The sequence below is a fragment of the Phasianus colchicus genome, chromosome 10 (genome assembly GCF_987193195.1).
Source record: "Phasianus colchicus chromosome 10, bPhaCol1.hap1.1, whole genome shotgun sequence".
Lineage (NCBI taxonomy): Eukaryota > Metazoa > Chordata > Aves > Galliformes > Phasianidae > Phasianus > Phasianus colchicus.
Genome location: NC_143445.1, coordinates 20,155,144 through 20,175,944, shown reverse-complemented (window position 1 = coordinate 20,175,944; position 20,801 = coordinate 20,155,144). Strand labels below are relative to the sequence as shown.

Here is a 20,801-nt window from a genome sequence, read left to right as displayed (position 1 = left end):
ATCTTCTACTGAAGGAAGACAGTTGTATCTTTCAGATCTCCTTTCAGAGAAGGGAGGAGAGGCAGCTGGCAACTGCCTTGTAACATGCAGAACGTAAATCAAGCAAGTTTCTTTTTCCCAGGTTTGGGGGATGAGTATTTGAGAATGGAATTTGCCACAGCTGCTTCTAAAAAATGTTTGGCCTTCTTTTTCCCTTGAGCACAACCATGACTTCACTGAAGAGCTCCTATCTTGCTGAAGTGATACCTCAGAGTGGTTTCACCCATGTAAACGTTATGTGCAGGGAATACAGGAGAACCAGCATGTTCCTCTCAGATCTCTGATAGATGTCCTTCCATGACAGTTCCTGCTTCTTGGATTTCAATACTGTATTTTGATCTGAAAGCTCTGTTGTTGATATCCGTTGTAGACAAAACACATACAACTGGGAAACCTGCTCTCTTGTGAGACCTTTTTGTTCAGTGCTTTTATGCTCTCAAATTGCATAGAAAATGTGTACTAGTTGATTGATAATATCAGATTGTAGCACTATGAACTCAGGAAAGCACTTAAACAAATGGCTATGTAGATAGCTGTGTGATTGCAGACATGTTTAAATGAAACACATGGCCATATGCTTTGCTGAACTGAGTACTTTCCTGGAACAACTAAATTCAATTTGGAAAGCAGAGATAAACAAACAAGACCTCCAGAATCATTGCTATCTTCATAATCCATGTGACACTGTTATGTCTCAATGTGCACTCATAAAGAAGTATATTTTGCAATATTAAGAGGGATGTTAGAATTACATTTCTAGAGCTTGTTTGCACATGCAAGACATGCATGATGTTGTTACAGTGGAATGGATAGGCTAAGATACCTGAGTACCAGGCTGCATGTTAAAAACAGTCATTGAGAGTGATGGCATTCATCTGTGCAGAGGACGATGATTCCAGGAGAACCATCTTGCTGTGTGTGTATGATTGATTCTAAGCCTTTTAAGAACCGACTTGGGAAAAAAAGAACCATTACTTTTGTGCTCAGAGGGGTCACTTCTCTTACCTGCATTTGCCAGAGGGAGGGAAAATATTCAGGAAACAGAGTAAATCTATGTTGCAGGAGACACCCAGCACTTACACAGTTCTAACGATATAGCAGCAGTTGGATTTATTATGTTGGGTAAACTGTTACCATTAATTCATTATGATGACAAGAGTCACAGTGATTAGTCTACTGCATATTCAAGCTGCTAAATCTTAACATAAATTGAGTACCTTTATAAATTAAAGTTTTGCTTGCCAACAGGGGTAGTTAGTGAGGATGTCTCAACCTTGAGGAATAACCTTGAAAGAAGTCTCAGCCCAACAGGAGATTGTTGCTTTGCCTCCTACCTCTTCAGTCAGGGGTGCTCACGTGAGGTTCTGTCTGCTGTAAGGTAAAGTGATTGACTCATCTTCACACGTAGAATTCTTGCCATGTTTCTCTCAACTTCTGATGCAATTTGCTATTTTCCCATAAGGAATTTCAGTGGTCACCTGCTTTATCTAGGGCTGTACCCCTCTTTGTTTGTGGTCATGGCCGTGAGCACTGGTGCTCTACTGTTACTGAGCTGTCTGGTTCAAGAAACGGTCGTGCTGAGGATTACAAAGGATCACAAGCCTTAGCAAGTCTTAGGTCAAGTGCAGGAGTTGAGGGCATCCATCACAATTTGTGAACAATTCAAATCTATCTTAGCCACCTCCGCTTTATTGAAAAATAATTTCTAAGTATTCTTAACAGTATGAACCAAAATATTTAGTTTGGAAAGTAGAGATTTAATGTCATGATTATACCTGTTGTAACAAAAAGTCAAAATTCAATTAAATATTAAGGCTGCACACTATGATTGAAGATTCTTCCCTGTGAACTCTCTTCTATGCTAATCTTTCATCTTTCTACTGTCGTTTTGACATTTACTGCTACGATCCCATCAAATCTGTTTATATTAATATTAGCATTAATAATTCGTTGTTCATTACTGAAAATGTTAAATAATCATAAATTTGATTATCTATTAACAATTATTTTAGTAAGTCTTTTTCCTTATTTGAGAACCTTTAATGACTTCATACAGAGATAAAAGCAGAAATGATAGACAAGGAATGTGAAGCATCAAGCATCTACTAACAACGATATGGAAGAACAGTAAAGCCATTAAATCGTGCAATGTGGTCAAACTTATTGGCATTTTATTGCTGCTTTTCTCTCATTTACAGAACCTGCTGAGTGATACAAAATATTATTAATTAACCAGCTAATCCTTGGCTACAATAACCACAGTAACTAATTTTAGCTCAGAAAGTTTCTGCAACCTGCCTGTAATTATGTATGTGCCTGCCATTGGTAGATTGGTTAGCAAACAATGCAATGAACTGATAACAGCAGAGAATAAAACATTGGTTTTGAGACTGAGCTTTACAACCAGGATCAGCAGATGAAGGAAGCAGAGGGGCTTTAAGGTATGTCATCCCATTTTATTCCATCTGTGTTACTGCAGAACTTCCCTTTGCTGCTGAGCCCAAGTCACACAACAAAAGTTGCATTTATGAATTATAAATATAAATCCTTGTTTTAGAAGTCTCAGGTTGTGGAGGAGACCTTGAGAATGAGAAAGCTGAAATACAATGCCACGGATGTTTGCAGGGTGGTGGGGAGAGTTGGGCGAAAAGAATTTTAATATTCTTCTTTATTCCTAATATTTAATATTTTAGTTTTCAGAAAAATGAACTTTACTTGTTAGGGCTTCCAGCTGATGAGTATTCTGACAGTGCTACAGGAAACCCAGAGGAGGAACTGCTGGAATATAATTTCCTCATTGTAGGAACAGGCCTTAAATATGTGCTTTTAAATATACAGCGTAGCGGTAGGTTTTAAATGTTACTTCCCTTAGGAGGTAACTATAATCATAAAAATAGCTACTAATTTTGATATTAATGGAGAAAATGTGAATAGCAGTCTGTTATTTTAAAAAGCTTAGATAATAATCACTGTAGAATCATAGACAGGTTTGGGTTGTAAGGGATCTTAAAGCCCATCCAGTTTCAACCCCTGCCGTGGGCAGGGACACCTCGCAGCAGCTCAGGCTGCCCAGGGCCCCATCCAGCCTGGTCCTGAGCACACTCATAGTGCTAGGGCCTTACTGCCCTCACAATAAAGACTTATTTTTCCTAATATCTAAATAAATTTACCCACTTTTAGCTTAAAGCCATTACCCGTTGCCTCATCACTACATGCCTTTGTACAAAGTCCCACTCCAGCTTTCTTGTAGGCTCTCTTTTAAGTACTGGAAGGCTGCAATAAAGTGTCCCCAGGCTGAACAAACCCAAATCTCAGCTTGTCTTCATAGGAGAGGTGCTTCAGCTCTCTGAGCATCTTTGTGGCCCTCCATACAAGAGGGTACATTTATCTAAGTATCAGCTTTACTGTTGTGGAGATTGCTGGTGTTTCTTTACTGTTTTTATTCTCTGTTCATTCCGGTGGCTGTGGGATTTCCAGGAATAAGGATGGTGCTGGAGTAATAAACTATACTTGTAGGAAATGGTCAGCAATGAAGGAAGCGCAATAGATTAACAGTGTTATTTCAACAAAATCAAACCAACCAACCAACAAACAAACAAAAACCCCAGAAGTTTTTCTAAAGTATTTTTCTTTTAGGTTCTCACTAAAGCACTTGAGAACGTTTTCATGTGCTAGTGCAGTCCACGCACATTGCTGCATTTTCTTACTTGGACTAAAAAGAAGCTGTTTATCTGTATTTAATGCTGTTTTTTAAGGTTAAATATTCTTAACCAAATGTGAAACGCAGTTGCTGCTGCCAATGTATATTGATCTGCATGATGGAGATCAGTTTTAATTAGTTTTCCTGCTGGTGTGCAGTTCAACATTAATGGTGCTGTGTTGTTCTTTCTGGTGTTTCAGTAAAATGTAAGAAACTTCATAAATAACCTCAGGAGAAAATTCTTATTTGCGTATTTAGAAGTGGTTTAGTGGGAATAAAACACATTTCTCAGTGGTTGACCATGAGTGTAATAATGCAGTAATCTGTGTGAATTATCTGGAATAGGAGATTTATTTTTAATCCTAGGATTAGGAGATATGCTTTAAAACCTAAATAATGAATGAAAATATAAGAACTGAGAACGAATGCTGTAACTTATAGAGTTTTTCAAGCTATTACTTTTGTTTTCCTCATGCCAATGATGTTTCCCTTGACCTAGATGGGCAAGAGGAAGTTCAGTGGCCTGGAAATCACTCTCATTGCCCTCTTCTGCCTGGTGGTGGTAGTGGCCATTGTCCTCATTGTGCTTTTAGCAACAGGAGTAACTGCAGTCAAAACTACAGGTGAGTACTTCCCACTTCCATGACCAGAGGCAAAACCCTCAATGGGGACTGCTCAGCTCTGCTTGCTGAGATGTTCACAAGTCCCATAGTACTCCTGTTGGAATTGCCTGTTGACATCATTTAAGTCGTTGTTGAGATCAGACTTTTCAAAGAGTATGAATGTTCAAGTAGGGGGGAAAAAAAGAGTGAGCATTTCTCTGCTGTGTTTTTAAATCCAATTATTTCCTGTTAGTTTCAGTGTTACATTTATATAATAGAATCACAAAATGGCCTGGGTTGAAAAGGACCTCAAAGATCATCTAGTTCCAATTCCCCCTGCTACGTGCAAGGTTGCCAACCAGCAGCCCAGGCTGCCCAGTGCCACATCCAGCCTAGCCTTGAATGCCTCCAGGGATGGGGCATCCACAACCTCCTTGGGCAACCTGTTCCAGTGCATCACCACCCTCTGGGTGAAAAATTTCCTCCTAATATCCAACCTAAACTTCCCCTGTTTCAGTTTGAAACCGTTCCCCCCTGTCTTATCACTACCAAACCATGTAAACAGACATTTCCCATCCTGTATATACTCTTAAATGAACCTGAAGGTGCATTTGTCTGATGCTCTAACTCAAGCTTCTTTGAATGAGCAGTATTTCATGGGATGGAGCTCTCATAAGAGCAGTTACACAGCGCTATTTAGATGAAAGAAAGCCCTTCTGATTTTAATTCAGCATAAATTTTTAAGGAAGCAGCAGAGACTGGGTTACAAGACTTACTGAAAACTGAATTGCTATATGTCTTCACAATTAAGATAATTTGTCACCCATATGTACAAAAAATCGAAAGTGAAGCTCTCCTACCTTTATCTAGAATAGTTCTGTGCAGCTTTTCAAAGTTAAGGTAAATCACAGTAGCAACAGTTTAAACTCATTTGAGTCTATATTCATGGTTAGAGGATCAAGGTGGTGAGAAAGTCAACATAACAAGTTAATGATAATCCGGATATTAATATATTTTGGAAATAACCCATTAATTTATTTCCCAAATAGAATTTACACCAGAATGTCCGAACATATTAACAGTGGAGAGAATTGACTGCATCCCGGATCAAACAGCAACAAAGGTCTGAGAACATTATACTAAGAACAATTAGAAAATAGGCTTTTCCACATAAAATCCTATGTTTAATTATGAAAATGTACCTTTTCTCTAACGTTGATGGTCCTCATAACTTTATTTGTCTGCAAATGCCTGAATACTTCACAGAGAAATATAACTTCTGTACGACTAATTTTAGCCCATTGTTAGAAGGCCAGACTTTTTTCTAGCCACTGCAGCACTTTATTGTCAAGGGTTGAAGACCCCTGCCAATATACTCCCCAGCAATTTGGCTTGCTAATAAGAGAGAAAAAAATTAAGCAAACAAGGAGAAGTTAGAAATACACACTGTTTTTAACAACTTTGCCTAAGCAGTTTCTTTTTGTCTGATGGCCAACTGCTAGCATTTACAGCAAAGCATATTTTAGAAATAGCACATTGAGATTCACTGCATGAGATTTTTATAATGCAACGAATGCTGCCAGTTTCCTCTCTGAACTGATCTGAATCTCACTATCTCACCTACCCTCTTTCTTGAATGTTGTCTATGTCAACGGTTTACGGGCTGGTTCAGCCTATTCTTGTGGTGGTGCTACAGAAAGGTTATTTTTGTTAGTTTTCTAATCATCATTAATATTCATTTTAATAATAGATGTTTTCATTTTCTGATGAAAGATGATGGGTGCCTGGCCTCTTTTTTTCTTAGTGGGGTGCAGCTTGAGAGAAAATATAGTGAGTATATTATGATGTGTGATGCTAATGCCATTCACAGAGATATAAAAATGATTATCCAACCTTCTCTATCTTTCTGTGAATTCCCAGTCTAATTGCAGAAGTGACAGTTGTTAATGATGCTGTCATGCCTTGAGTTGTATTATGATATGTAGTTCAATATAACCTTGCAGGTTAACAGAGTAGTAAAGGCTCAACTCACAGCGTGCTTCTCTTCTCTTTGGTTCCTTGCTCCAGGAGAAAGCACACCACGATAGGTGTCATGCAGATCACTTTAATCTTTAATTACTACCTTCGGATTAGCCACCCCACATTAAGCACTACACTTATCACAAGTGAAGAAAATGGTTTTGCTCTGGTTGCGACTGCAAGCTGCACTGTAAATCTGCTCTTCCATTTTACCCTTTGTGATCAGGAATAATTAAAAACATCACAATAAAGTCTCCACCAAAAAAAAAAAAAAAAAAAAAAAAAAAAAAAAAAAAGAGGGGCTGTAGATGCAGGTTTGAATCCTGAGGTTCTTGCTCTGGAATTAGAGGTAAAATAAATGATTCCTAAATCTGATCTTTCCTTAGTGAATTCTGGGCAGCGAATTTCAGAAGATTAGAGATAAACGTCACCTCTAATCTTTGCTCTGAAGAAAGCTGCTAGGTGCACGCATCTCACAATCCAGAGTCCTGTTTTCTTCTGCAAGCACTTTTGTTGCCCTTCTTCAAGTTTACTCTATTATTGCATCTGACAGAGCTCTAAAACTATAGGTATTTGATAAGGAAAGGACTCTGTGGTGGTTTCCAATAGTTGTTTTCAGAATAAAAAGCATCTGGGAGCATTATGCTTTGTCTGAGCTCAGGTAGCAGCTTAGTGTCTCTTATTGTCTTTATTTGCTGAAGTATTCTAGGTGAAGTCTGGGCTTGCAGAGGATAGAAGCATGGAAAGCGAAGAGATATTTATTAACCAATCACAGGATTGCCAGAGATAAAAATCCTGAGAGAGAGCAGGCTTTTATTAACTAGTCGCTGCCATGGAAAGTCGTTTGGTTTTATAAGACAAGAAGAATATGCTAGTAAAAGCTAACCTACCATGAGCAGAGCTAGTGCTGTCCAGGACTGGATTTCTGAAAGCTTGAGGAGAGACTTTATTGTTTGTTGTTTGGTTTGTTGTTATTGTGTTTGAAAATTTCTAGTTGGGAAAAGTTTGTTTCACTTGTTTCACAATGCTAAGAAGAGAAACACTGCAGTTTGACACATAGCCAAGCAATTCTTTCATTCCTTAGTGCTGAGTTCAGCATTCAGAAGTGATCTCATTTTGTTTCCCACCGTATGCTATTTTCTTATTTCCACCATTATTTCTAATGAAGCTTTGATACTTTCTTTGATTTTGTTGTGTGTTGGTATCTAGTACGTTACCTTAATAGATCAGAGGCTGTTAACCACCTCCTATCTTTATTTACACTAAATGATAGCTTCTGTAACAGCCTTGACAGTGCCTTTGAATGAACTCTGTTCTTTTTGGTATAAAGCTTAACTGATCTTGCACTCGTGCACTTACTTCCTCGTGCAGCAAGCTCCATGTGCCACAAAAATACTGCTCTACAGTTTACAAATCCACTAGAATAAAACCTATCCTGAAGAGTATCACTGCCCTGTAAAGTAATTGGTGAAAATATTCACCAATTCACCAACAAGCATACATAAGAAGTAGTTGGGAAAAAGAGAAGGATGTTTATGAAGTTGGGAAAGGAGATGCTTGAGGTGTTAGATGTTAGGATAAACTCGCTGTGCTTAGCCCAAACATTGTAGAATAATGTATGAAATTATCTTGAGCTAGTAGCTCTGTGAATTTCCTCTGTGCTCTCCTTTGACACTTAGACTATTTTTGAGCTAGAGCTTTCTCTGTGCAGAGAATTAGGCAAGTAATTGACCTGAAATTTCTAGGTTGGGCTCTATAACCTGCACCAGTAGCAGTGGATTTTGGCCTATCTTTATCTATACCTGTGGACAGTTTTAAATAAATATGGCACAAACAGCAAAAATATTTGAGCATAAAGAGCTTCTGCTAATGCGCAGGTGGAAGGAGGGGTCTTGAAGATCTGTGTGTTGGATTTGGATGCCCAGGATCACTAAGACTTTTGCCCTCATTGGTGATGCTTGTATCACTACTGCCCTTTGCTTCCAAGTAATTAGTTTGGTTTTTAACATGGGAAAATGTGTGGACGTTTACAGTGATGTGTTACGCAAGTGTAATCTTCAAACATAGAACTTGTGCAGACAACCTGTGAATAAGTTAATTTCTAACAGTAAGGCAAACATATTCCTGTTTATTGGAGTATTGAGATGTAGATTAAAGGTTGATGCCTCTATACTGAGTTATATGCTTTGAACAGTGGGTTTAATTGCTTGGCTGGTTTATGTTTGCTTTTGTAGAAAAAGCAATCATCAATCAATCTGAATCTAAAGTTCTATAGAAGCAATCTTAACATTTCTGATACTAGGAAATGACATTGAAATGTAGTTCTCAGACATAATGATAAATGATGCATATGTGATGTTTTCCAGCCAGATGTTTACTAGATGTTAAGCCAACCATAAATGTTATCCAGTCTCCAGTGTGTGAGCGTTGGTTACTCCCTAGTGTATCTGTCACAGCTCAAATGTTTCCGTAATTTTTTAAGGGTTCATTCTTCCTGTGAATCTTCAGGTTTTAGGAAAAATTCATTGTCTATGCGTCTACTCTTAGTCAAGAAAAAAAAAACAACCCACCTTGTTGTTTATATTAGAATTGACTAAGTAGACTTTCAGTGAAAGAGTTTATCTGACAGCAATTGTTACTACATTTTCTGGTGTTTGGGGTAAAAAATACTTCATGTGCATTTCAATTGTTGCAGTGTAGAATGTTCATTATGTAAAATCATAGAATCACAGAATCACGAGGTTGGGAAGGACCTACAAGATCATCTAGTCCAACCATCTTCCCATTACCATTGCTACCACAAGCCACTAAACCATGTCTCGTAGCTCCAAAATCAATTGATGTGAGTTCCTTCTGTCCTTTAAACAGAGCATCTGTGACTTGCGTGGCTGCTGCTGGAGTCCCCAGAGTGATACCAGTGTACCCTGGTGCTTTTTCTCTAAAAACCACGGGTACGCAGTAGATGGGTCAACAAGATCAACTCAAACAGGTAAGCTGGGAGCTGAGGAACCTGGTTTTGATGCACATCTGGATGCCTGATTTGGAACAGTAATGTTTCCATTTGTGTGTTTTCTTTAGGATTTGAGGCCACATTAACAAGGCTGTCATCACCTTCTCTCTTTGGAAAAGATATCAACACTGTCCTCCTCACAGGAGAGTATCAGACAGCAAATCGCTTCCGGTTCAAGGTTAATCTTTTTCATCTGTTGTTTTAAGGCTTATGTTCTGTACATGGTTTTAGGCTGGCCGTTTCTATGCAGTGAGTTTAGGAGGGCTCCATTAATCCTTCAGCTGCACCATCATGCCTCCCACTGAAAAGTTATCAGCTCTTCTTTTCTTTGTCTCTGGTGTTGCAATGCATATTGTTAATGAACATTTAGCACAGTGGGATTTCCTCATGGAGAGATTACTGAGACCTTTAAAAACTCACCTTTTACAGTATCTACTTCTTTTCCTCATTGTAGGAAAAGATTCTGGGGCCGAATGTTTTACTTATTTCCTCTATATTTATGGTCTGACCAGATCTCTTAATCAATTTATTAGACATATTTAGCTATTCTGAAGCTTTATGGAAAGTTCAGCAATTTGCATAGTGACTGTGGGGGTATTGATAGTTTCTGGGGTTAAGCAGGGCTTCTTCAGTTGGAAGCTAGCCTCCTGTGGTGGGTTTCTCTGGAAACCAGGGAAAAACAAGGTCAGATATAAGTAGGGAAATAGTTGAAGATGAGTGATGAAAATGGAAAGAAAATGATAATGAAAATGGAAGGAGGTGACTGTGATAGGGACAGGAAGATGCTAAAATCAAATCTATGTGTTAATGCTGGAAAATATTGCATTGTTTTCAAATGTTTTTAAATATGTGCAGATTACTGATCCTACAACACAAAGATTTGAAGTCCCCCATGAGCACGTGGGCTCTTTCAATGGACCTGCGGCCTCCAATTTAAACTACAGAGTGGAAGTGAGATCAAATCCCTTTGGTATTGTGGTGACCAGAGTGAGCAATGGGAATGTGCTGTAAGTAACACTGGTGTGTTTTTTTTTGTTTTTGTTTTTTTTTTTTTTGTTGTTGTTGTTGTTGTTTGGTTTTTTTTCTGATGAACACTGATGTTGCTGCTTTTCTCTGAAGGTCTATGTTGCTTCACAAAAAAATTTGTTGCCATGTGAATAAGGTATGCCTAAGATGCAGCTGTGAGGTACACTCTTGGATATGTTACCTACTTCTGGTCTTTTGACTGATGGATGTTCTTCAAGGACTTCTTGTGAGGCCTTTTGAAATGCTGCAGTAAGAAGAGATGTTGTAAAGGCTTTAGATTTGGCTAGCCCTTCTCCTTCCTTCAGTACCAGCAAAATCTTTATAGCCACTTTGTTCAAGAAGTATTTGTTATCCAAAGACCTTCCCAGTGCTTCAAATCACAAATACTCTTCATTCCATCTTTTATCTTAGCTGTTACAATCATGCCTTAGCTCTGAATCACCAAACACAGATTGGTCTTTAGACCTATGATAGAACAGTAGTTGTTGCCAGCCAGTGATAAGCTGATCATGTAGTGCTGTAAAATATTTGAAGTACTGTATATTGAATGCTTTCATCCCATTTTTTTCCCTGAAAGTAAAGAAAGAAACATAGATCTGGACTAGTTGCATATTGTCAAGAGTCATTAAAAGGGAGGAAGCGTCAGGATGAACATACTTATTAAATCAAAAAACAATTACCTGTCAGAGTTCTAGGACAGTTGTATTATCAATGCTTCAAGATTAATTAAATAGCTATTATTGTCATGCTGTTGTTAGCGTTGTTTTCTTACTTAGAATCCTCTGTAGTGATTGATTTGCAATTATAGAGAGCGCAAAAGATGGACTACTTATTTGGTAGTCCATGACTGATTAAACAGGTGTATGAAGGCAAGAATAAACAATCTAGTTCAATAGATCCATACTGAATCAGTGTTCTAAAAGACTGAGAGATAACTATATCACTCTCTTTCATATGAATATGATGACTGTTAAACACCACAATCTCCCACAAAAATACGATCTTTGAAAGTTTGTGATTAAAACTATATGAAGTGAGTAGATCAATGGATATTACTTTGAAACTGAGCACGATGTTAAAACACATTGGTGTGGTTTTCCATCTCAAAGTCAGTCATTTTCTTTGCTTTTGGTGAAAGACTGAGTTTTTGCTGATCCATGTAAGCTCTTGTTTTAATAAAGCTGAAAGTAACCTTCAGATCTCGGGATCAGCTTCATTCCAATTGCTTTGTGATTTAAATCTGGTTTAACTCATAATCACTTTCTCGTTGTGATTGTTTCATTTAAAAAACAATGACTTATGGAAAGTAAAGCTACTTCTGGGTGGGGCCAATTTTCATGCATTTGCTGTGTGGAAGTGTTGAAAGTCTCAGCAATAGAAGAGGAAAATGAATATGATTAAGATCAATATTAATGAACTTAAGAATTGACTGATTAAAGGACCGCTGTCTAGCAGTAGGAATTGCCCTGCTGCTCACTCTCTCTGCCTCAGCACTACTCAGATTTCCTCCCAGTTGCCTGAGTCATAGAGTCCCACGTGAGCAAACAAGGAATGGACTTAGCTTTAGATTCAGCCTTTAAATCTCCCCTAATCCATGTTTAGGAGATGTACAGTTTATAATGAAAGAGATTGGTGAAACGTACAAAATGAAATTAAGAGAGTAAACTTCAATAATGAAATGGACTTTTACTGTATGGATTCACTATCCAGTGCCACAGATGCTTAGGTGGGAAGCTTTGCCCGAAGAGGTGATTGTGAATGTAGTCCTGAAAGCAGAGGCCATTTATGTGCAAAGTTTCTATAGCACTGAGAGGTATTGCCTGTCTCCTAATCTGTGCAAGGGCCTCTCTATCTACTGCAGCTGAACACCATCCTCCTCTGCATCCCTCCCCTCAGGTCTCTGGATGGAGACCTGACCCTGCTATCCAGCTTAGCTAAAAGCAGTAGAAATAATCACTGCAACAAATTCTGGTGTAATCCTTTTTTCTTTCTTCACTTTTTTTTTTTTTCAGTTTTGATACTACCATCGGACCACTGCAGTATGCTGACCAGTTTTTACAGCTATCAATCAAACTACCTAGCAGCAACATTTACGGTGTGGGAGAACACGTGCATAAGCAGTACCGACATGATCTCAACTGGAAAACCTGGCCCCTATTCAGCAGGGATGTTGGTCCCTCTGAAGTAAGGACCTATTTATTTTGTGTTTTATTATTTGCAGACGAATTCTGGAATCCAAACCTATTATGTAGTAGCACATTAATAGCATCCAATACTTGGGATACTACTTGGGTAATGATAGGACAAGGGGGAATGGTTCTAAGCTCAAGAAGGGAAGGTTTAGATTGGATGTCAGGGCGAAGTTCTTGATAGAGAGTGGTGAGGTGCTGGAACAGGCTTCCCAGAGAGGTTGTGGATGCCATCTCTGGAGGTGCCAAGGCCAGGCTGGATGGGGCCATGAGCAACCTGGTCTAGAAGCAGATCTGGAGGTTGGTGGCCCTGCCTGTGGCAGGGGGGTTGGAACTTGGTGATCCTTGGCGTCCCTTTTGACCCAAGTCATTATATGATTTTATGATCCACCAAGCTCTTCCCCCAAAACTTGTTGGACGCCACATGATATTACTAAAAGCAAGGTGGTAATGGTGAAAGGTTTCTGAGGGATAGCTTTTAGAAGCATTTTAATTTTCCTGTTTATGTGAAGTTCAAAATAAGTTGCTAAGCATTAGCATGTGAGTCTTCAACTTCAGCTGATAAACAATAAGTAACAGTATGTCCTAATGACCAGGACATATGACATAGGTACGTTCAGCTAATGGCCTTGTTGTTTGGCAGATGTTGATGAAGTTCTCTTCAACAACTGTTTCTTTAAGAGATAAAACATGTCTGTCAGGAATTATTTGCATCCATACTCTTTTTCCAAGATGATTTCCAGGACACCCATCTTTTTTGACAATACCAAAAAAGTAACTTTACATTTGCACTGCGGATTCTGTAGGATTTCTTCCAAGTTCTCCTTAACACTAGTGCATGCAGGCACATGGTGTTGGTCTGTCAGTTCCTCCTCGCAGTGATTTGCTGATGGCATTATAATTTATGAGCGTTCATGGATTAAAATCAAGTGAGGTGCTGATTCAAACAACAGTAGTCATTTTTTGCTTTTTGCTTCTTCCAACTTGACCATCCTTCAATGGTCTTTTTTTTTTTGTACCTGGGGAATGTAAATTATCAAATGTTATATCTATGTTCATTAAGATCCTTGGCTTTGACTAGGGGAATATTTGTTAAAGCTTGTCAGCACTCAGTTGACCTAACACTGTGAACAAAAAACCAAACCCAACACATTTAAAACCCTACCTGTCTAGTACAGAATCAACATATAAGCCATCGTAGTTATTGTGGAGAAATTAAACAGTATAGTGCATCATGAGTCAAGGAATGTTTATTAATGTGATTTTTTTAAGTTACTGTTGCTCCTTATGTAGTTCATTTATAAGTAGCTAATGAGCCTCTGTTTGTCAGTGTTACTTCAGTGTAAGAAAGCCACTATGACTGAAATATCCCCCAAACACATACTGTTAGCAGATTTTAAAAGCCTTTTTTTTTTTTTTTTTTTTTTTTTTTCCCTTGAAGCAAATGCACAACCTATATGGAGTTCAGACCTTCTTCATGTGTTTGGAAGACAGCAGTGGAGCCTCTTTTGGTGTTTTCCTGATGAATAGCAATGCCATGGGTAAGAAAACTTTCTCTGTAGCTCCAGTTATTGCAGCTAAATATTTTTTAAAATGATCTGTGGGACTGAGATCAAAACTGGGGTAATGTAAATGTCCATTTTTAAATACTGCTGCATATAAAGTCTTAACATTACCTCCAGTTATCTGATGGTAAGCATCATCATTGCACTGTAAGCATTCAGTAGCATTCAGCATATGCAGTGTAAGCAGTAAGTGGCTCAGAATTAACAGGCAGATTGTATGAGAAACCTATTGAAAGAAACCAATTGTATAAGAAACCTATTGGAAGCCTTGTGCAGCTCTGTGCAGATGTGTAGGATAGCAGTGAAAGTGCAAATTTGGAGTGAGCATCACTTGAAAGTAAATGCCCTTTGTTCTCTAAGTGTAAGCCTACCCATACATGCGCTATTCATTTCTCTCGAGTCTGGAAAGTTGCACTGAAAATTTGAAGAGGAAAGGTTATGTCACTGGATTTGCCCTGATTCTCTTGTCTTTGTTGGATGTAAAGAAATGCAAATATGGACATTTAAAAGAATCATGTCGATACATTACTCCTTCATTGCAAATTCAAATAACAGTTGTGTGTTCCTTGAATATATCTGGTTTGTGTTGGTGTTTTTTTCTTAAAATTTTCTACTTTTCAATATCAGTATGACAAAGTTACTATAGATTTAGCTGGTATTCAGAATTGGTCTTGTGCGTGCTTTGTCTGGCAGAGTTCGCGGTGCAGCCTGCTCCAGCAGTGACCTACAGAACCATTGGTGGTATCCTTGATTTCTATATCCTCTTGGGGAACACTCCAGAGCAAGTAGTGCAAGAGTATTTGCAGGTACGTTTATTTAAAGAAACTACACATTGAGCAGATCCTTAAAAGATCCTTAAAAAAAAAATCCTTGTTTTATTCTTTTTTTTTTAAATTTCTTTTCCTTCTTCATGTGACAGTATGTCTTTGCTGTGCTATCTAGGGTGAGTCGCTACATGTTTATCTAAGAAAAATTGTTAGAATGTCACCTATGTAATGGCTAGCTGGGATTAAGTTGGGGTGTAGATGTTTTTATCTGGCCTGCTATAGGCAGCAGCACCTAGAGCCCTAGTTTTGCTGAAGATGCACATGCAGAGAGGATGTAATAGTTCTCAGTCTGTACACCCTGAGTTCTCAGACTGTACATCCTGACACAAGCTAGAGGTAATCTAGGTGGAATGACTTTTGCTTCCTTGCTCTTGATACAAGGACAAATTATTATTCATATGGCAATGTTACAGAATATATTATATATATATGCCCATAAATATTGTATGTTCCTATGGTAATATTATAGTAAGCAACATTACTGATATGTCACGATCTTCCAGTTGTACGTTAGTACCACTAATGATTTCTGCTCTCAATATGCAGTTTGTGGGACTCCCATTGCTGCCTTCCTACTGGAGTCTGGGCTTCCAGCTCAGCCGCTGGAATTACGGCTCCCTGGATGAGGTGAAGGCTGTTGTGGAGAGGAACCGTCTGATTGGACTCCCTTATGTAAGTTCAGGGTTTCAGGAGGGCAGCAACCCCATCGAGGCAGAGTACTGTGGGAGAAACCACCCAAATATCATGACTGTGATGCTACAGACATCACTCATTTCACATCACTTCAAATTAGTGAATTTCTAATAAATTATTATGTATAGCCTTCTGGTGTAAGAAGATTTTGCACCTTTTAATGCAGTGTCATTATCAGAATAGGACACCAGGGGAGGCTTAATTACAGCAAGTTTCACTTACCCAATCTATTGTAATAAGTTCTCACTTATACTTTCCAACTATATTGATTTATTTTCTGGTGTTATCTAGTTCACTGACATATTTTTTCAGTGTCATGTGGACAATTATAGAACCATAGATAGTTCTTAATTGATAAATTACACATAATTTTTAAATAGACTTCAACTGGCTTTAGAGGAATGGCTTAAAAAGTATGAATATACCCTGATTTTATAGTAAGAGCTAAGGAAGGAATGTTTGTATTTAAATGGGTGTTCTTAGAAGTTGGGCAATTACAAAGAAACAAACATATATCCAGAGCCTAATAAAAAGAATGACAATGCACACATTCATTTGGATTCTGCTAATGCAAAATGTTCCTTTTAGGTACAATTTCAGTACAATTAATTTAGATTGTAAGAACAAACAGGAATTGTCATAAGAAACTGCATTTGAAAAAATACAAAATCTTTACATATGCCTTCTCATGTTTAAGCTGTAATCTCCTGTCTTTCAGGATAGTCAGATCACTGACATTGATTACATGGAAGAAAAGAAAGATTTTACATACGACAAAGTGCTGTTTAGTGATCTTCCTAATTTTGCAACTTATATGCATAACAGTGGACAAAAATATATTATCATATTGGTAAGTAATTCTTTTTGCCTTGTAAATACTATAATTATAACTTTTCATAATTATCTTATGCATTTTTTAATATAATTATTACACTTCCTGCGTAACATTCCAGTAGTCTGTAAAAACTGATGGACTGTTTCCTGGTTTCTAACTTTTTTTTTCTTAACTTTTTTTTTTTTTTAGGATCCTGCTATTAGCACACAAAATCTACTTGATAATAGTCAATATGGCAGCTACGTCAGGGGGGAGAATAGGAAAGTCTGGGTCAATGAATCAGATGGAGTAACAACATTAGTTGGAGAGGTAAACGCATTTCTATGAAGCTCAAATGTGGTTGGTTTGGTTCAATTTATTTGGGGAGCTCATTTTAAACTCTCATTTTCTAAGTCGCTTTTTCCAGTACTAGCCAGTGAGAACTAAGATTATAAGGTCTCATTTAGCATGTGATACATTTCAATCTTAGATGTTGTTTTTTGAATTTTTTACACTGCATGTTTCTATTTTTGGTAAAATCCTGTTTGATATTAATGTAAATTTTATGGACAAGTAAATGTAGATGTTTCATATGGTAGATGAGAAAGGATACCTTCATTCCTTCTCACCCATTGAAAGCAGATGCAAGAAAAATGACATCCTACTATGCCACCATTGCTTTTGATGATTCACATTTATCAGAAGATTTAAGAATTTTTGAACAAAATCATGAACTTCAGTGGAAGTAAATCTGGGATCTGGAGGTGGTGGCTGACAGTAGTGTCAGTATGGGTCAGTAGCACAACTTGGTAGTCAAGAGGGCGATAGACTTGATTCAGATTATTATTTAGGGGGAAAGTACCACCAGTGGAACTCGTATGATACATTCTCATCTTATTCTAATGCAATTAGTAGTATATTCTATTATTTCCCTTTGAATGCTCTAGGTATGGCCAGGGGAAACCGTGTTCCCAGACTTCACCAACCCAGAGTGCACCAGTTGGTGGGTGGAAGAATGCAGACTGTTTTATAACACAGTGCCATACGATGGGATCTGGATTGTAAGTGATTCAGGAAAAAAATTGACAAGGATAGTTGTTTATTAAATTCAATTAACGCTGCATTTGAAAGTGATGTTTCCTATTATTAGTAACTTGAAATCAGTGCATGATGTGCACATCTTTTGCTGTTGGATTTACAATTCTAATTCAGATTTCAATTTTAAATTTGAATTGGAATCACTTATTGTGGCATTTAAATGCTCAGAGTGCTGTTTGCTGCGTGATCAGTGTGGTCTGAAATGCTTCAGTGGATGAACCATTGATAAAGACAAATGCTTTCACACTCCTGGACTCAGAACAGCGGTATTTAGAAATCTGCATACGCAGACAGAAAATGTGTCTTAAACAAGTCCTGAACACAGGGTGTAATGCATCACATCTTTAAATCTATGCTTCAAGTAGCTCATGTATTTTCAAGGTAGCACATTGGCAATCATTGTCCCAGATTAGGATCTGGAAAAATCAGACTAGGCAGAAGCCACAGCGCATCTTGCTAGTTTCACATTTTGCTCCAAACACAAGCTACTTATGGTGTTCTCTTGAGTTATATGTGGAGCCAATCATGGGTAAGGATAGCATATATGTACAAGCACCTCCTGCAGCTTCAGTCTTTGAAGCGATAAGGTGTAACTCTTAACGTGATGCTCACCTTCATACTGAAGTCAGTCCAAAACAGAGGCATATATTAGTACGGAATGGACCAGGTCTGTGTCCAAGTGGTATCATTCACCTAAAAGTATGGTGCTAGCACTAAGTAAATACTCCTTAAAGGGTAATAGAATACAACATGAGATTGTGTTAGGAATGTGTACTTGAGGAAACTTCATTATAATCTACATCTCACTGTCTGTATCTTGCCTTTTCAGGATATGAATGAAGTGTCCAACTTTGTTCAAGGTTCAAATAAAGGCTGTGAGCAAAATGACTTAAACTATCCTCCGTTCACTCCTAGTAAGTCCACCTCCTTTAACCATAGAACAAATTATCAGAAAGCACATTAATTATTGTACCATTGTCTATAAGGATGTAAAGTGGATTCCCTGTTGTTCTCATGGATGAGATTTGAATATTAAGGACTGACTTTAAGAAACCTTTGCCATCACGTTGTCCAAAAATGATTCAGAAATTAGGCTATAAGTGTACAATGCTTCCTTGTATGGGTGAGCAGTTGCTTGCAGAAGAGATCCAGCTGGCTTGCAGTTGAAATGCAGTCACTTATGGTCTGCACTTAGTGTGTTGTTTTAATGTCAACTTTGGAAGTAAAATTGTTATTTCCTCGGATCTCAAACACAGATGTAGTTTTCAAATGAAATTTAAAAAAGTTTCCATCCAGTTCTACAAGAGGGAAAATTAGGAAAGGATTACATGTTATTTACCTGAAAGGTACAAATTTACACAAATTAAGAGTTAGTTTTGGGGGACTTTCTTGGCATTAACAGGCCATTAAGTAGCTCTACTGAGGAAACAGGGCTCAGTGGAGGCCTTACATGCTTTGCAGTAAATCAAGTAACCAATATAAAGAAAGGAGATTCTTCTTACATCATTTTATGCTTCCAAGATTATGCTTGTTCTTGTGATAAAGCTGGCAGTGAGTACATTTGTGCTAAGGTTTAATAAGAGAAGTACTAGAAAGCTTTGGAAATGAATGGAGCCTGTGATTACCACTTAATGACACCTAGGCAAGGATAGAGTATTTGTGTTAAGCATTTTATGTTATGCACTGAAGAAATTGACATACATTGTCCATCAGTTTACTAAATTTCACTTCCTTAACAAAGCTGCATTTATAGCACTGTTAGCAGTAATGAATGGATTCTTTTGATATTTGTGTGTTAATTTTCATGAAATATCCAATGCTCAAGAGCAGAAAATAGCACAGATGGATCCAAGATGAATAAAACTAGCAGCCAGGCGAAGCATTTCGTTCTTGTATTAGTAACAGTGGCCTTAATGAAAGCACTGAAGAGAGAAAAGGGGTTGAATGTCAAGAGCGTACACAACAAAAAAAGGATTGGAAGTATTCAGAATCAAAATGCACTTTAAAACTAATGTCTGCTTTTCTTTCTTGAAGATATTGTCGATCAACTGATGTTTTCTAAGACACTTTGTATGGATGCAGTGCAGAAATGGGGCAAGCACTATGATGTCCACAGTCTTTATGGATATTCAATGGCCATAGCAACAAGACAGTAAGAAACTCATCCTAATATGTTTACAGAAAGATTTCAGAAGAGTACATGGTTTGCATTTTTTTAAAACAGCCAAGACATTTTACTTCTAAACAAACTTATTTTCTGGACAACATTATATTGTATTTAAGCTAATGTTGCAAACGCAAAATCTACTAAATTTTAGGTCAGACATTGTCAATCAGAGATTTATAGAAAGGTTGTTTAAAGTAAATGTCTTGAACTTCTCTAAAACACAACTGTAAAGGAGCCCAGCTCATGAGAATAATCAATTGTTGAAAATAAGTCAGTATAACTCTGCCTTATATAGAACTATTGATGTCTGAGTGATCATTTTTCTGTTGCATAGTTCCAGTCTCGTTTCATTTTCAGAGCCATCGAAACAGTGTTTCCAGGAAAACGAAGCTTCCTTATTTCAAGGTCTACTTTTGTTGGATCAGGAAAGCACACGGGACACTGGCTGGGAGATAACGCAGCAACATGGGAACAGCTAAGATGGTCAATACCTGGAATGCTGGAATTCAGCCTCTTTGGATTTCCTTATGTATGAAATATTAGCCTTTTACCTCCGTTCAGAACAAGCCTTTTTACCTCTGTGATAATCGGTTACCTAATCAAACACTGTCTATATAACTGTCTTATCTTTTCAATTCTAAGTTAATTCCTTTCAGTGATCTAGTTTTAACATTTTTTCCAATGACTGATCTTTTTTTTTAATTGGAAAATTTGTTTTGATTTCTGTTACTGTATGCTTATGGTGGAACAGATGTGGGCAACAGACATTATCTTATTTATGCCAAATGTCTAGTACTATTTTACTCCTCAGCAATGGATGTGAAATACATTGGGATTTTCCTGTTCATTTTCACATGAAATAGAAAAATCTGTTTGTAGGTGAAATGATCAGACTGTTAAATAATTATACTTGTATGAGTTTGAGCTGTTTTCCTAGTGTTGGGCTATTAGGAAAAAAGGAAGGTATAAGTTTGGAAGAGAAAAGATGATAGGCAGCCTTAGGCAGCAGTTGGTTTCTTTTTTTTTTCTTTTTTTCTTTTTTTTTTTCTTTT

The 20,801-nt window shown here is 37.7% G+C and overlaps 1 protein-coding gene across 4 annotated transcripts in view; it reads left to right on the top strand.

Moving 5' to 3' along the window:
* SI (sucrase-isomaltase) overlaps nt 1–20,801 on the top strand; it is a 78,486-nt gene that overhangs the window by 29,071 nt on the left and 28,614 nt on the right. For 2 of the 4 annotated variants that reach the window (XM_090147646.1, XM_090147645.1), the window contains 17 exons: nt 1,288–1,417; nt 2,238–2,480; nt 4,239–4,362; nt 5,391–5,464; nt 9,229–9,349; nt 9,439–9,548; nt 10,226–10,377; nt 12,409–12,580; nt 14,027–14,126; nt 14,844–14,956; nt 15,524–15,649; nt 16,389–16,520; nt 16,695–16,814; nt 17,432–17,545; nt 18,412–18,496; nt 19,617–19,734; nt 20,107–20,278. In XM_090147646.1, the coding sequence (XP_090003772.1) occupies nt 4,239–4,362; nt 5,391–5,464; nt 9,229–9,349; nt 9,439–9,548; nt 10,226–10,377; nt 12,409–12,580; nt 14,027–14,126; nt 14,844–14,956; nt 15,524–15,649; nt 16,389–16,520; nt 16,695–16,814; nt 17,432–17,545; nt 18,412–18,496; nt 19,617–19,734; nt 20,107–20,278 (1,833 nt within the window). In that variant the 5' untranslated portion in view covers nt 1,288–1,417; nt 2,238–2,480. The remainder of the gene's footprint in view (nt 1–1,287; nt 1,418–2,237; nt 2,481–4,238; nt 4,363–5,390; nt 5,465–9,228; nt 9,350–9,438; nt 9,549–10,225; nt 10,378–12,408; nt 12,581–14,026; nt 14,127–14,843; nt 14,957–15,523; nt 15,650–16,388; nt 16,521–16,694; nt 16,815–17,431; nt 17,546–18,411; nt 18,497–19,616; nt 19,735–20,106; nt 20,279–20,801) is intronic. The other 2 variants (XM_031603719.2, XM_090147647.1) reach the window with 2 other exon arrangements.